This window comes from Pan troglodytes, chromosome 6 (assembly GCF_028858775.2).
Source record: "Pan troglodytes isolate AG18354 chromosome 6, NHGRI_mPanTro3-v2.0_pri, whole genome shotgun sequence".
NCBI lineage: Eukaryota > Metazoa > Chordata > Mammalia > Primates > Hominidae > Pan > Pan troglodytes.
The window spans coordinates 110,483,109-110,497,680 of record NC_072404.2 but is presented as its reverse complement, the minus strand read 5'-3'; the positions used below and the strand labels follow the sequence as shown (position 1 = coordinate 110,497,680).

Sequence of the window (14,572 nt, the reverse complement as noted above, 5' to 3'; positions counted from 1 at the left end):
GCCTTGGCCTCCCAAGGTGCTGGGATTACAGGCATGAGCACCACACCCAGCCTAATTTTTTTTTTTTTTTTAGAGATGGGGTGTCACTACATTGCCCAGGCTGGGGCCTCCCAAAGCACTGGGATTATAGGCATGAACCACTACACCCAGCTGATGAAGAGAAAATCTTGAAGGCAGTCTGTCTTAGTCATCTTGGGCTGCCATAGCAAATACCATTGACTGGGTTGCTTAAACAATAGAAATTGGCCAGGTGTGGTGGCTCATGCCTGTAGTTCCTGCACTTTAGGAAGTTGAGGTGGGAGGATGGTTTGAGCCCAGGAGTTCAAGACCAGCCTGGGCAACAAAGCCAGACCCCCATCTCTTAAAATAAATTTTAAAAAATAGAAAGATTTATTTCTCACAGTTCTGGAGGCTGCAAAGTTCAAGACCAAGGTGCCGGCTGATTTAGTTCGTGGTGAGCACTCACATTTTCATACCTCCTCAGCCTGTAGTAGGGGCTGGGGCAATGGCACTGGACCCATCCTAGAAGCCCAGGACAGCTCCACTCAGAAACTTCACCATCACCCCAAATTCCACAGCCTCAACTGGAGACCTTTGTCATCCAGCAAAAAGAGGCTCCTCTCCCAGTTAACACAGCCTCCTAGACCATCTATCTCCACGTCCCCCAGCCAACCATCAAGTGGAGTCCCCATTTCCAGGGGAGTTGGGTTCTCAGCTGGGCCTTCATGTCCTCCTCCCAGGATGGCTTTGGGTGCCTCTCAATGGCCTCTCTGATGCTGGTCTGCCCTACAGAGGCATCCCCAGCCCTACTCAGCCCACAGAGGTTCCTGTGATGTCTAAATATCTCAGCTTGGTCTTACTGCTCCTGTCATCCACAAATGCACCAGCACCACCACACTCTCCCCAGCAAACATCACGCTCCATCCAGCAGATGCCCCCTCATCTTTCAGGGCGTTCCTGCACCGTAGCTCCCCTGCAGACCTGTGGAAATGATTTTTCTGCCTTCTCAGAGTGCTCTTCCCTTGCTCGACTGTCTGCTTCTCCAAAACCTCACCAGTCCACAGTGTGCCCTGGAGTACCCAGAAAAGCGTGCAGAGAGTAGGAAGAAAAGCTACAGATGCTGGGCCAGATGCGGTGGCTCGCACCTGTCATTCCAGCACTTTGGGAGTTCGAGCTGAGCAGATTACTTGAGGCCAGGAGCTCAAGACCAGCCTGGCCAACATAGTGAAACCCTGTTCTACCAAAAACACACAAAAAAATTAGCTGAGCATGTTGGCGCACACCTGTAGTCCCAGCTACTCCAAAGGCTGAGGCAGGAGAATCTCTTGAACCCTGGAGACAGAGGTTGCAGTGAGTGGAGATCATGTCACTGCACTCCAGCCTGGGTGAAAGAGGAGACTGTCTCAAAAAAAAAAAAAAAAAAGCTACAGATGCCACTGGTCGTCTCTGATCTGACATCTGAACTGCTCCCCAAGGACCCAGAATCCATTCCCAGAGCAGGGGATGATTTGCAGAGAACTGGGTTCCTCTAGAGGGGTGGAGGAGCGCTGGTGGAGAGAACTGGGATCCTCTAGGGAAGGAGACGCGCGGGTGCAGAGAACTGGGGTCTTCTAGGGGAGGAGGGGCGCAGGGCACAAATCCACTGTTAAGTGGTGGCCGTGTTCATTATTTGCTGTGTGGACCCAGGCAAATCATTCATCCTCTCTCTGAGTCTCTACATATCCTCATCTGCCCCGACTTCCTTACACAGATCTCCTCATGAGAATCATATGAGCTACCTGCTGGGAAATGGCTTTGTGAACAGCAGAGCCTTCTGCAAGAGGAGGGCAGGGGGTCTCTGGATCTAATCAGATCTTCCGGAGCCCTCCGGAGTGGCCCTACTTGCCTGGCCTCACTCCCTCCTGCTCTCTGCACTGGCCATAGATAGATGTTTTTCTGACTGTTTTGCACACTAAGGGATTCACCTGTGTTATCTTTGACACACAATTATAAGCACCTGAGGGACGGGGGCTTTTGGTTGCTTGGGGGCCGTCTCTAACACACAGCTGGGTACACAGAGGCAATGCCACCTGCTGACTCCTGGGGCCTTCATCATCGCTGTCATCACCTCCATCACCCTCTCCTTGAATAATCTGACTACAGAGATCTGCTGGGCCAGGCCTTGGGAGCAGGGATGGGGAGGACCCCTCCTAAGACCCATCCAGGCCCACAGTTTCCCACTTCTGTATGTGAACTTAAAGGGAATCTATGTCTTATTAATAAACTCTTATAATGTCCCCAAATCCACAGAGTTCGTCACTCCAGCCCTTGAAACTCTCCCATCAGCTCCTCCCCACCTGTACCTCTCTCCCAACATGTCCGGGTGGGGTAAAGGAGGTCTCATCTGTCAAGGCTTGGCTGGCAGAGGCAGCCTCGGAGGGCCTGAGTCCTTGGCTGGGAGGATGGTGGAACTTCCCTGGTGGGTTACCTCGAAGGTGTCCTGCAGGGCTCCAGAGACCCCCACCCCAGCTCCCCTGCCCCCTCACCACCCCTTCTGCCCACCCCACAGCCTTCAACTCAAGGTCTCCCTCTCTCGCCTCTCCTCATCCCTGTCCACCCCTGCCAGAAAGGAATCAGAAAGTCTGTTCTGTATGAGGGAAATCAGCGGGTCAGAGTCATCTCTCAGACACAGCCACGACCAGGCTGAGCAAGGACCCCCGAGCCCCTGTCTCCTCCTACAGCCCCTCAGCCACGGTTTGTTTTTTGTTGTTGTTGTTTCTTTTTTTGTTTGTTTGTGTTTTTTTGAGAGAGTCTCGCTCTGTTGCCAGGCTGGAGTGCAGCAATGCAATCTCGGCTCACTGCAACCTCTGCCTCCAGGGTTCAAGTGATTCTCCTGCCTCAGCCTCCTGAGTAGCTGGGACTACAGGCATGTGCCACCATGCCTAGCTAATTTTTATATTTTTGGTGGAGTTGGGGTTTCACCATGTTGGCCAGGATGGTCTCAATTTCCTGACCTCGTGATCTGCCTGCCTTGGCATCCCAAAGTGCTAGGATTGCAGGCGAGCCACTGCAACTGGCAGCCATTTTTTCTTTTTTCTCTTTCTTTCTTTCTTTCTTTCTTTCTTTCCTTCTTTCCTTCTTTCTCTTTCTTTCTCTCTCTCTCTTTTTTTTTTTTGACAGTGTTTTGCTCTTATCGCCCAGGCTGGAGTGCAGTGGCACAATCTTGCCTGACTGCAGACTCCACCTCCCAGGTTCCAGTGATTCTCCTGCCTCAGCCTCCCAAGTAGCTGGGATTAGAGGTGCGCGCCACCATGCCTGGTTAATTTTTGTATTTTTAGTAGAGACGGGGTTTCACCATGTTAGCCAGGCTGGACTTGAACTCCCAACCTCAGGTGATCCACCCACCTTGGCCTCCCAAAGTGCTGGGATTACAAGCATGAGCCACCACGCCTGGCCCCGTCAGCCATTTAACTGGTGGGGATTCCCCGGGTGCACCTGAGGCTACTCCAAGTCAAGAGATGATACTGTCACACACCCCTCTGGACTCCCTCTCTACCGACCAGGGCTAGCAGCATGTGCAGTGCCTCCGTGAGGTTTGGAAAGACCCATCCCTCCAGCAGATAAAGCCCCCAGGATGAGGGCAGGCAGAGACCACTGTCTATGTGACAAAAGCACCTTCATCCTCCCGGGGGGAGCCTGGAGAGCAGAAGCTGTGGATTTCAGCTGCCCTTCAGCCAGGAGCTGTGTGCAGACCATCCCCTGCACAACCACAGGCACCCACAGGTCTCCAAAGTGACCTCTTCAGCACCCCCAAAGCAAGATGAGGTCACAGCATGGGTCTCCAGCCCTGTGGCAGCCCCTTGCCATGCAAAGGGGAGGAGGCCACCTGCAGCCCTGCTGCCTGAGGCAGGGGCGTGTACTATGACCACCCAGGAGCACTGGACCTGGAGCATCAGCCCAGGAGCACTCACCCGGTGTCGCTGTAGTAACGGACGCACAGAGCCGGAGAGCCAGCGTCAGAATCCAGATCACCAGCATCTCCCAGGGAACGGGCCCCTGGCTGCCCGTCTTCCCTCGTCAGGAGGGACCAAGAAATGAAAGCTTCCCAGGAAGGGATCAGCTATAAAAAGGACCCCAGAGAACTTTGCCTTGAAGCAGGGCAAAGTGCCTGGACAGTGCCTATCCCAGGGTAGAGGTGAGGTGATGCTGTTGGGTCGGTGGCACGTGGTGACCACGGGGAGTTGGACAAAGCGCAGCCTGTCCACCCTCCTCCCTTATAAGTCCTGGAGCAGTGACCGCCCTCAGCCAGGGTCCCTCTCTTTCAGCGGAAGTCAGAGCCACTGGGGGTGGGGCAGTGCAGGAGGGAGGGACGGAGGCTAGAGGTGTGAGCACACCACTGGTGACAAGAGGTGGGGGCCAAGAAGCGCCGGGGAGCAGGTGACCATGGAGGGAGAAGTTCACAACGGTGGAAGGGGCAGCTGGCAACAGGCCAGACCAAGCGAAGGACCCTCCACTCCCACCCCCGAGAAGCCCCTCTCTCTTCCAGCCATCCCTCCCCATCCCCCGCCTCAACATGGTCCTTTCCAAATGTCCAGGGCTTTCCCTGGGGTCCCCAGTTTCCAGCCCTTTTCCTGGGCGGGGTGCCCACTCACACCTCAGACTTTATGGTCCTGGTCCCCACCCCTGGCCGGACACAGAGGTGACGAAATGCCATGGCTCATCCCTGCCCAGGGCAAAGATCACAGGGGCCTCTCCCAAGCCCACACCAAAAGACCCAAGGGGACACGTTATTTCTGATCACCCTCGACTCCTCAGGCAGGCCTGACTGCCCACAACAGCAGGAACAGAAGGGCCCGGCGCCAGCATAGACAGGCTCTGCTGTGTGAGTTTGCTATCAGGGTTTGGGGGCCTTGTCGGGGGATCAAGATCTTTGGGGAGGCTCAGCTTTACCCATCCTTGCAAAAGGTGGCTGGACCAGGCAGCCCTAGCCCCTGGACCACCCAACTCCCTGACCCAACACCAGGGGTCTAATTGCTCCCTAAGCCCCCAGTGTCAAGGTCAGGGCAGTGGTGGGGGTGTGGAGAGCACAGATGACAAAGCCCAAGGGGCCCCTGCCCCGAGTCACTTTCCAACAAAATGGGTTCCCCCCCAACCTCTGTGTTTTCTATGAGGAATGTCATGGCCCCCAAGGGCTGCCCACAGACCTTCCTCCTTCCTCCCTGGGAGACACGGGTGCTCCCAGGATCCTCCTACAACACCGCCTCTGGAAATCCCTGTTCTCCAACCAAGTGGAGACCACTGAGGGGGTAAAAAGGAAACAGAGAGCTGCTGCTTTTTACAATAAACTGTATATTGTGCACATGGAGACCTGGAGATGTGCCGACTTCCTGTTCCCAAAGCCGATCTTCCCCGCCAAGGAGACTGAGGATTTCAGGGCTCAGAGGTGCCGCAGGAATCGAGTTGACACCTGCGACTCGGGAGAGAGCGGGGAGGAGGGGAATCGGAGGGGATGGGTTTAAAAGGCAGAGGGGAGGGAGATGGAAGGGAATGAGGAGGAGGGAGACTGAGGGGGCTGCCTTTCCTTGGGGACTGGGGAACTCATGCCCTGCCCCCACCCACGGGGCTCCAGGGGTGAGAGAAAGGGGTGAATGGAGAATCCGGTGGCTGGGTGATGGGGAGGAACAGCAGCTGGGGTATTTAGGGCTGGGGGAGTAGGGGCAGAACCACCGATGAATGGACAGGCTCAGAAGGGGAGAAGATACAAGGAATGAGAGCAAGAGAAACGGGGAATTGGGCAACGGGGTGAGGGGGGGATTAGGAGCTGGGGTATTTAGGGCTGGGGGAGTGGGGGCAGAACTGATGAATGGATGGGCTCAGAAGGGGAGAAGATACAAGGAATGAGAGCAAGAGAAACGGGGAACTGGGCAACAGGGTGACCGGGGGAACAGCACCTGGGGTATCCTAAGACACAGAGGCTATCTATACCTTGCTAGGGACTAGAATGTGAGGAGAGGAGGGAGGATTTAGGGCTGGGGGACTGGGGGGCAGGATGGATGAAGGAACGGGGTCAAAAGCGGAGGACGTCTAAGGAATGAGAGCAAGAGATGCAGCAGGGAGTTAGATCAGGAGAGGGCGGGAGATGGGATGGGGCTGCAGGCTGCCTCCAGGTTCAGAGTAAGAAACAGGCAGTAGGGAATTGAGAGAAAATAGGAACCAGGGCCAGAGACCAGGTGAAGGACGTGAGGATTGGAGGATCCGAGAGAGGCAATGGCAACACGAGGGCTGAGACGGGAGGGCAGAGTAGGATCGAGAATTGACCAAGTCTATGTGGTTTACACAACAACGGCGTGAGATATCATACAGGAATGCTGTACCCGTTTTGCAGGTGAGGAAACTGAGGCTCGTTACTGACTTGCCCACGATTCCACAGTGGAAGAGCCTGGACGTGAACTGCGTCTCCAGGTGGGTTTCAGCCAAGTTGGAAAGAGAAGGATGGGATTTGGGGAAACAGTCTCATCTTCCCCAAGAACAGCAGGAGCCTGGGCTGCCCGCGTCCTGGGGCCACCTCTTGAAATGGACGCGTGCAGACCCTTGTGTCCGAGGCAGGGCGGAGGGGGTGGCGGAGGGGGTGGTGAAGGGGCCCCGCAGGGCTCACACTGAGGAGGAGGTCATCTCGGGTCTCTTGATGTGCACCTGTCAGAGTCACAGTGAGGGACGGGAACGCGAAGCCACTGGTTTGGGCTGACAGGGAGGTCACTGCTGATCCGAGCCCAGCCCCCTCCCTGCCCTGGTGGGGGTCGGGGAGGGATTCTGGAATGGAGGCTGGGAGAGTTCCTTGGGGTCCCCCTCTTTAGCCCCTCACCTTCATAGTGGTGTCCACGTTCTCCAAGGCCACATAGAAATTTGTATCCTTGTCTAGAGAGAGAGGAGGGGAGAAAGAGGAGGGGAGAAAGAGAAGGGGAGAGGGAGGGGACAGAAGGGAGAGGGGGACAGAGTAAATGCGAGGAAGGCAGGGAGGGCGTCTGTCCTCGCAGTGGTGCCCAAGAAAGCCCCGGCCTGCTTCCTCAGGAGGCAGGACTCACCTGTTCCTTCGTCCTCGAAACCCCAGTTTGAAAAAGTGCCCACGACTTCCTCATCCCAGGTCTCGAACCATTTCCTGTCCTGGTCCCAGGACCTAGGTGGGGCCGCCGCGCGGTCAGACAGAGCCGGCCCGCCTGGGACCCCTTGGCCGCCCTCGCCCCCCGGCCCCGCCCCCCGCGCGCTCACCGGCCTCGGCGCTGGCCGCACCACCATCCGGAGCGCACCGCCCGGACGCCCAGCGCCAGCAGCAGCAGCACCAGCAGCGCGGCGCCGGCCGTCAGGCCCCCGACCAGCGCCCTCCAGTGGACGGCCACCTCGCAACGCGGGCCAGAGAACCAGTGCGTGTCGGTGGAGTAGCAGCTGCGGGAGATCGCAGGGTCAGACCCTCTTCACCTCCGGGCTCGGGGTCCACTCGTGCACCTGGGCCCCGCGGGGGCGGGGCTCCAGCCTAGGGCAGCGGGGTGTTCCACCCTAGGGCAGCGGGGGGTTCCACCCTAGGGCAAGCTGGGGGGTTCCACCCTAGACAAGCGGCCGGAATCCACCGAGAACAAGGGGATGGGTCTCCACCCTAGAACGAGGGGGCGGGGCTCTACCCTAGGTGAGGGGGCGGGATTCCACCTTAGATCAAGTGGGCAGGGCTTCACCCTAGAAGGAGGGGGCAGGGCTCCACCCTAGAACAAGGGGGCGGGGCTCCACCCCAGACGAAGGGGGCAAGGTTCAGCCCTAGAACGAGGGGGCGGGGCCCCACCCTAGAATGAGTGGGCGGGGTCTATCCCAGAACCAGGGGACTGGACTCAACCCCATCAAGGAGGCGGGGCTCCACCTTAGGGCGACGGAGCAGAGCTCCAGGGCAGGGCTCCACTGTAGGGCAAGGTGGATGGGCTTGGAGCGGGACTCTGGGGACGAGGCTCCACTGTAGGGCCTGGGGGCAGAGCCAGGGCGGCGCATGAGGCTGGGCTTCATCCTAGAATGAGTGGGCGGAGCTCGGCTGATGCTGAGCGGGGCCTTACCGACACGCGGGACCGCTCGTCTCCAGAACGCACTGGCCCTGGTGACAGTCGATGGCGTTGTCCACGCCCGACGTGCATTTGGTGACACAGCGGAGCCGGGTAGCCTCCACCAGAGGGAAGTAGAACTCCTCATAGCCCGTGGGAGCGGCGCGGCGGCAGATGGCTGGGGGTTGGGGAGGGGGATGCACAGAGACAAGGACCTCATCCATTCTATTCAGGGGCCTGATAATGGTGCCTCTGAATATGCGCGAGGAGGATTCCATTTCCGAGGTGGGATGCTGTGGGGTAGACCCTGGGATTCGATGAGGGGAGGCCACCCCCAGCACCCTCACCCTCTCCTCGTGGCCTCTGCTGTCCTCAGGTGGAAGCCACTAACCAGCGCCAGGAAGAGCCTCCCTAGGCCACATGACTTGCCTCCCCCAAAGGTCTCTCCCTGCCCACAGGCTTCAATGGGCAAATGTCCCTGGTGGCAGGGGTCATGGCCATGGGAGACCACTCAGCCCTTTACCCCACCCTCACCTTCCGGGGTCAGCTCTGTCTTGCTGTTGTTGTTCACCTTGATGGAGTCAGGCTTAAAACACAGGGCTGCGGAAACACAGGCACAGATGGAATGGGCGGGGCAGGTCAAGGGGTTAGGGCCAGGAAGCAGGATAGGCACAGGGAGGGCATTGAGGGCTATCTCCGTCTCGGGGAGTGTGGAGGGGCCACAGGGGAAGACTCCTGTTCTCTCCCTTATCTCCCCTGAATAATCCGAGGTCTTCAGCCATCGGGAAATGCTGAGCCTGACGATCAGGGGGTCTCTTCCCCAGTACCCAGGTCCTGGGGAGACCCTCCCTAGCCCCACTCTTGATGGCATTGTGTGTGGACTTATTCCCCTTCTCCCAACCTGCCAGAGGTACCACAGGGCTGGCACCTGAGTCCAGTGGCCCCCTGGCTGAGCTGGAGTGGGCTGGGGTGACACCTCAGGCCCTGGCCCCTCCTTCCAGCCCGGGCTCACTCTGGGAGTCCTGGCAGCTGTTCGCATCCTGGCTGGCGTTCTGCAGCCCCTCCTTCAGCGTGGTCTTCACCTGCTCGTACTGGCTCTCCAGCTGGGGGCTGAAGGGCATCTCCAGCAGGACCAGGTAGTCCACCACGATGCTGCCATTCCTGAGGGGTCCACGGCCTTAGAGAGTGCCCCAGCCAGGGGCACATGGGTCCTTGGAGGGGCACCTCCAGAAGCAACCCAAAGTGCACCAGAAGGGGGAAAGAGGGCAGAGGTCATGAGTTGGGATGCCACGTGCATCCTTTTCAGAAGGGGCTGCCAGCATTCCTGACTTGGTCTGCCTGGGAAGGCAGGACAAGGAATGACTGACATGATTGACTTCCTATCTCTGTGTGTTTTATAGAGACAAAGTCTTGCTGTCACCCAGGCTGGAGTGCAGTGGTATCATTGTAGCTCACTGCAGCCTCCAACTCCTGGGCTAAAGTGATCCTTTCTTCTCAGCCTCCCAAGTATCTGGGACTACAGGTGTGCACTACCACGCCTGGCTAATCATTTTACTATTATTATTATTACTATTTTTATTGTTGTAGGGATGGGTTCTCACTATGTTGCCCAGGCTGGTCTTGAACTGGTTTCAGGTGATCCACCTGCCTAACCTTCCCAAAGTGCTAGGATTGCAAGTGTAAGCCACCACATCTGGCCTGACGTTCTCTTCTTGTTGCATCAAGCCATCATCCACTGGGCACCCCTGGACGCGCGTTCTCTCCCTCTCTCTCTTTCTCTCTCTCTCTCTCTAATGCTGACCCACTCAGTAGAGCAGGGGCCAGCCAGAGGGGGACGAAGTCACCAATCCAGGCACCACCTTCCCACATGTCCCTGCAACTTCTCTCCTTCCAGTGTGCTGAAGAAGGGAGGTGCCACCCCTCCTCCAGATAAATGGCCCCAGAAAACGATCCAAAAAAATACCCAGGGAGTGATTCTTATGTACCCCCTCCACCCCTCTCTTTATAAAATCTGATGATTGCAAAAGAAAGGAATGGGTTTTTTGTGTGCACACATTTCCCCCACCCAACACTGCCTCCGCATCCCCAGATGGGTCTCCTACCTCAGGGACAGGATCTCCACACCCTTGAAGGTGAAGCCCTGCATGTCTGCAAAAATCTTCTGCATCTGAAACACCAAGGATCCCTGGGCTCAGGTCCGAACCTGCAGACCTGAGGGGACCCAGACGCCCAACCCCAGCTCCAGGGAAGACCCTTCAATTCCCCTCCCCGGCCGGGTGCCGTGGCTCACGCCTGTAATCCCAACACTTTGGGAGGATGAGGCAGGCGGATCACGAAGTCAGTAGTTCGAGACCAGTCTGGCCAACATAGTGAAACCCCGTCTCTACTAAAAATACAAAACATTAGCCAGGTGTGGTGGTGTGCACCTGTAATCTCAGCTGCTCGGGAGGCTGAGGCAAGAGAATCATGTGAACCTGGGAGGTGGAGGTTGCAGTGAGCCAAGATCGCACCATTGCACTCCAGCCAGGATGACAGTGCGAGACTCCATCTCAAAAAAAAAAAAAAAAAAAAAAAAAAATCCCCTCTCTTTGCCCTTTACCTGATTCCAGAAGGTCTTGTTGAAATCCCTGTAGGCCTGGGAAGTGTTGTCATTGAGGTCTGGCGAGAACTGCTGATCCACAGACACTTCCATGCCCACCTCGGTCTCCACTACATCTGCACAGAGCATGCATGTCCCCAGTCACTTCTCTGTCTGCTTTTGTCTGAAGCCACCGACACCACCACCACCACCCACAGGCTCCTCCTGCTGCTCCCCTCCAAGATCCCTGAGGACAGATGCCCAGAGGCAGGAACAGATGTAGGAATTCCAGGCAGCATAGTGCCTTGGGAGGCTGAGGCAGAAGAATGGCTTGAACCCAGGAGGCGGAGGTTGTAGTGAGCCGAGATTGCATCACTGCACTCCAGCCTGGGCCACAGAGAGAGACTCTGTCTCAAGAAAATGAAAAAGAAAGAGAGAGACAGAAAGAGAAAGAAAGGGAGAAAGCATTGTGTGAAGATGAGAGAAAGAAAGAAAGAGAGAGAGAGAGAAGGAAGGAAGGAAAGAAAAAAAAGAAAAAAGAGAGAGAGAAGAAGGAAGGAAGGAAGGAATTGTGTGGAGATGAGTGAAAGCAGGCAGGAAGACAGCGGTCAGCCTGTGGTCCCTCCTGGCTGCCCCCATACTGGGTGGATGTCCATGTCCTAATCCCCAGAACTGTGACTATGCTATACTACGTGGCAAGGGAGGATCAAGGGTGCAGATTGAATTAGATTGCTAATCAGCCTAACTTTTTTTGTTGTTGAGATAGGGTCTCATTCTGTCATCCAGGCAAGAGTACAATAGTGGGATCATAGTTCACTGCAGTCTTGACCTCCCCGGCTCAAGTGATCCTCTCACCTCAGCCTCCCAAATAACTGGGACCACAGGCATGAGCCACCAAGCCCAGATAATTTTTTTAAATTTTTTGTAGAGATGAGGGTCTTGCTGTGTTGCCCAGGCTGGTCCTGAACTCCTCGCCTCAAGCGATTCTCCCTCCTCGGCCTTCCAAAGTGCAGAGAGATTATAAGACAATCAGCTGATTTTTTTTTTTTTCTTCTGAGACAGTCTCGCTCTCCCTCTGTCATCTACGCTAGTGTGCAGTGGCTAAATCTCGGCTTACTGCAGTATCCACCTCCTGGATTCAAGCGATTTTCCTGCCTCAGCCTCCTGAGTAGTGAGGATTACAGGCATCTGCCACCATGCCCAACTAATTTTTGTATTTATAGTAGAGACGGTTTCACCATGTTGGCCAGGCTAGTCTTGAACTCCTGACCTCAGGTGATCCTCCCGCCTCAGGCTCCCAAAGTGCTGGGATTACAGGTGTAAGGCACCCCGCCCAGCGTAATCAGCTGATCTTGAGAAAATTAACATAGACTATTTGGGGAGGAGGCAAAGTCATCACAAGGGTCCTTAACAGTGGAAGAAGCAATCAAGGAGGCCAGAGTTCATCAGAGGGAGATGAGGCTATGGGAGAAAGACACAGAGAGATGCAGACTTGCTGGCTTGGAAGATGGAGCCAGGGGCCCTGGCACACGCAATGTGGGAGGCTCCAGAAGCTGCAAAGGGCAAAAAAATGGATTCTTCCCTGGAGCCGCTGAAAGACAACACAGCCCTGGTGACGCCTTGATTTCAGCCCAGTGACACCCACATCAGACTTCTAATCTACAGAATTCTAACATGATAATGTCGTGTTGTTCCAGCAGCCAGGTTTGTGTTTGTTGGCCCGGCAGCAGTTGGAAACTGATACAGCTCCAAGCAGCCCAAGTCAGGAGATGGGCCCAGGAGGGAGGGTGGTCCCAGCCACCTCCTAAGGGTGAGGACGGAGAGGAGCATGACACAGGGCAGCGGAGGGCATGGGAGAGATGGCAGGGAGGGAAGGACCAGGCAAAAAGGCATGGGTGCCTCCAGGCCCCACAGAGGGATAAGTCTGGGGAGAGTCAGTGACACCCTGTGGGAGGAAGTGCAGAAGGCATAGCTCTGGCAACTCACCTAGATCCACCTGTTCCACAGCAAACTCACAACTGGAACCATAGAAGGTGCTGGGGCACTGGCACTTGAGGCTATCCCACTGACCCCCGTTCTGGCATCTGGTCTGGAGCTGACAGCGGTCCCCAGAGAACCCCGGAAGGCAAGCACACTGGCCCTGTTTCCAAGTGCCACCATTGTCACAGGTGCCTGGAAAACACAGGAAGAAAGGGAAGTTCAGGATAAAGCCTGATCTCAGTGACACAGGAATTTTGCAGGGGAGGAAGGAGGGGAACAGAGAGGCAGAAGGTCCAACCTGCAGTGGTGGTCAACATGTACTGTGTGGTCATCCAAGAAGTGATGGGAGTTGTCCTGCGCGTTGTAAGGGTGGTAGGAGTCTGGGTAGTGGCCACTGATGTCTCTGAAGTCCTGGCGGTGGGTGGGGAGGGGTGTGTTGACTTGCTTGAAGTCCTCAGGATGGTTGGGAGGCTACTGCTTGGTTTCATGGTGAGCGGGATGGTAGAGATGCCAGGAAGAGGTGGGGGGATCACAGAGCTGTTGCTCAGCCAGGTCTCACTGGTGGGCAGTCGAGTACTTGTGAAAACTGTGTTTGTGGGTACAGTCCCAGTGCCAATGGAACTGGAAGCATTAGGTATGATGCTGGACTCACTTTCTGGCATCATGGAAGAAGTGTCCATATGTGTAGCAAGAGTAGTTTGCATACTGATGGAGCTAGGACAGGTGACCATTTCAGTAGTAAAGGGAAAGGTTGTTAATGGGGTGGTGGGAGGAGAAGTAGCTTCAGTGCTGGGATCCATTTCAACACATGGATCAGTGGGGGAGGCAGGGACTATGGTAATTGTTATAGTTCCTGGACAGGGTGTGGTGGAGGGAAGGGAAATATAAGAAAAGGGGGTTGTTTCAGTGAGACCTGTGGTCAGAGAGGAGCTGGTTGGAGAAGTGCTGGTAGTTGCAGAGGAAGAGAGACTAGGAAACGCTGTGATAGAAGTGGAGCCCACATTTTCTGTACTGAAAATGTATGGTGAAGAAGCAACAGAATGAATGGTAGTAGCGAACACTGGAGTTATGCTGGCAGAAGACGGAGAAGAGGACATGATAATAGTCGGTGTTGAGGACCAGATGATGGTACTAAAAGAAGTCAAGATTGCATTTGTAGACGTACTTCCCCTAGTGAAAGATTCTGTAGTGAACTCACTTGTAGATGTGAGTGAAGTTTGCAAAGAGGGGATTGAAGGAGTTGTTTGAAGGGTGGAGGAATGTGTGCTAGGAATAGGAAACTGTGATGTTGACATGATCTTGCTCAAGGCTGTTGATGGAGTAAGAGTAAGAAGAGTGGACGTAGAGGAATCCATACTTCCAAAGGTGACAGTAGTAGGTACAGGGGATGTTTGGGTCCCAGTGGCAGACATTAGTACAGGAGGGGCCTGTGTTGGGGTTTCAGGAATAACAACAATACTTGTGCTAAAGGAACTCATTGGGGTGTTCTCAGTACTTCTGAGGGTCGCTCTCACAGTGGACATGGTGGGAGAGATGGTGCCCACAAGGGATGAGGTTTCTGTACTTTGGATGGAGGGAGAAGATGAAATGATGTGTATTGGGGTTGGTAAGCTACTGATATCAGTGGGTATAGAGGGAAGGCCTGTGGTTGTAGTCAATGAAGTGCTGGTGCACAAAGGTAATGGGGTGAGAGTTCTTAGGGATGTGGTCGGGATGTCTGTACTCAGAGAAGATGGGGATGAAGGTGTGGAAGTCACCCCAGTCTCTGAGGTAGTGAAAGGTGAGGTGATGGCAGTTGTGGATGAGCTGACTGTGGAGTAGATGGTTGAAGAAGTGAAGCTGGGAGTACTGTGTGAGGTGGTCTTGGTGGTGATGATTGAAGACATGAAGCTGGGAGTATTGTGTGAGGTCATTTCGGGGGTGGTGACTGGAGAAGTGAAGGGGGGAGTACTATGTGACC

The 14,572-nt window shown here is 55.4% G+C and overlaps 2 protein-coding genes across 2 annotated transcripts in view; both read right to left on the bottom strand.

The window, feature by feature from the left end:
* The window catches only part of MUC12 (mucin 12, cell surface associated), a 58,350-nt gene extending 54,109 nt beyond the window's left edge, over positions 1-4,241 (bottom strand). The window contains exons 1-3 of the mRNA XM_054656157.2: positions 3,951-4,241; positions 1,779-1,813; positions 861-1,070 (exon numbers count right to left, since the gene is read on the bottom strand). Of these exons, the coding sequence (XP_054512132.2) occupies positions 861-1,070; positions 1,779-1,813; positions 3,951-4,017 (312 nt within the window). The 5' untranslated portion in view covers positions 4,018-4,241. The remainder of the gene's footprint in view (positions 1-860; positions 1,071-1,778; positions 1,814-3,950) is intronic.
* Positions 4,242-5,316: 1,075 nt separating this feature from the next.
* LOC107972007 (mucin-3A) lies at positions 5,317-14,542 on the bottom strand. Its single transcript, XM_016946260.4, has 11 exons — positions 12,911-14,542; positions 12,619-12,804; positions 10,654-10,769; positions 10,157-10,221; positions 9,067-9,215; positions 8,589-8,654; positions 8,070-8,232; positions 7,246-7,419; positions 7,062-7,153; positions 6,842-6,894; positions 5,317-6,672 (listed from the first exon to the last, which is right to left on the bottom strand). Exons 1-11 carry the CDS (start codon positions 14,523-14,525, stop codon positions 6,631-6,633), a joined length of 2,721 nt encoding a protein of 906 aa, XP_016801749.3. The 5' UTR covers positions 14,526-14,542; the 3' UTR covers positions 5,317-6,630.
* Between the last annotated feature and the right edge of the window lie 30 nt (positions 14,543-14,572).

Excerpts from the sequence above, each read along its gene's own strand:
- LOC107972007 (XM_016946260.4), bottom strand. The coding sequence starts at position 14,525 with ATGACCTCACACAATACTCCCAGCTTCATGTCTTCAATCATCACCACC. Across the intron at positions 6,895-7,061 it reads TTTCGAGGACGAAGGAACAG|ACAAGGATACAAATTTCTAT; the intron begins GTGAGTCCTGCC and ends CTCTCTCTCTAG. Across the intron at positions 6,673-6,841 it reads ACGTGGACACCACTATGAAG|GTGCACATCAAGAGACCCGA; the intron begins GTGAGGGGCTAA and ends TGACTCTGACAG.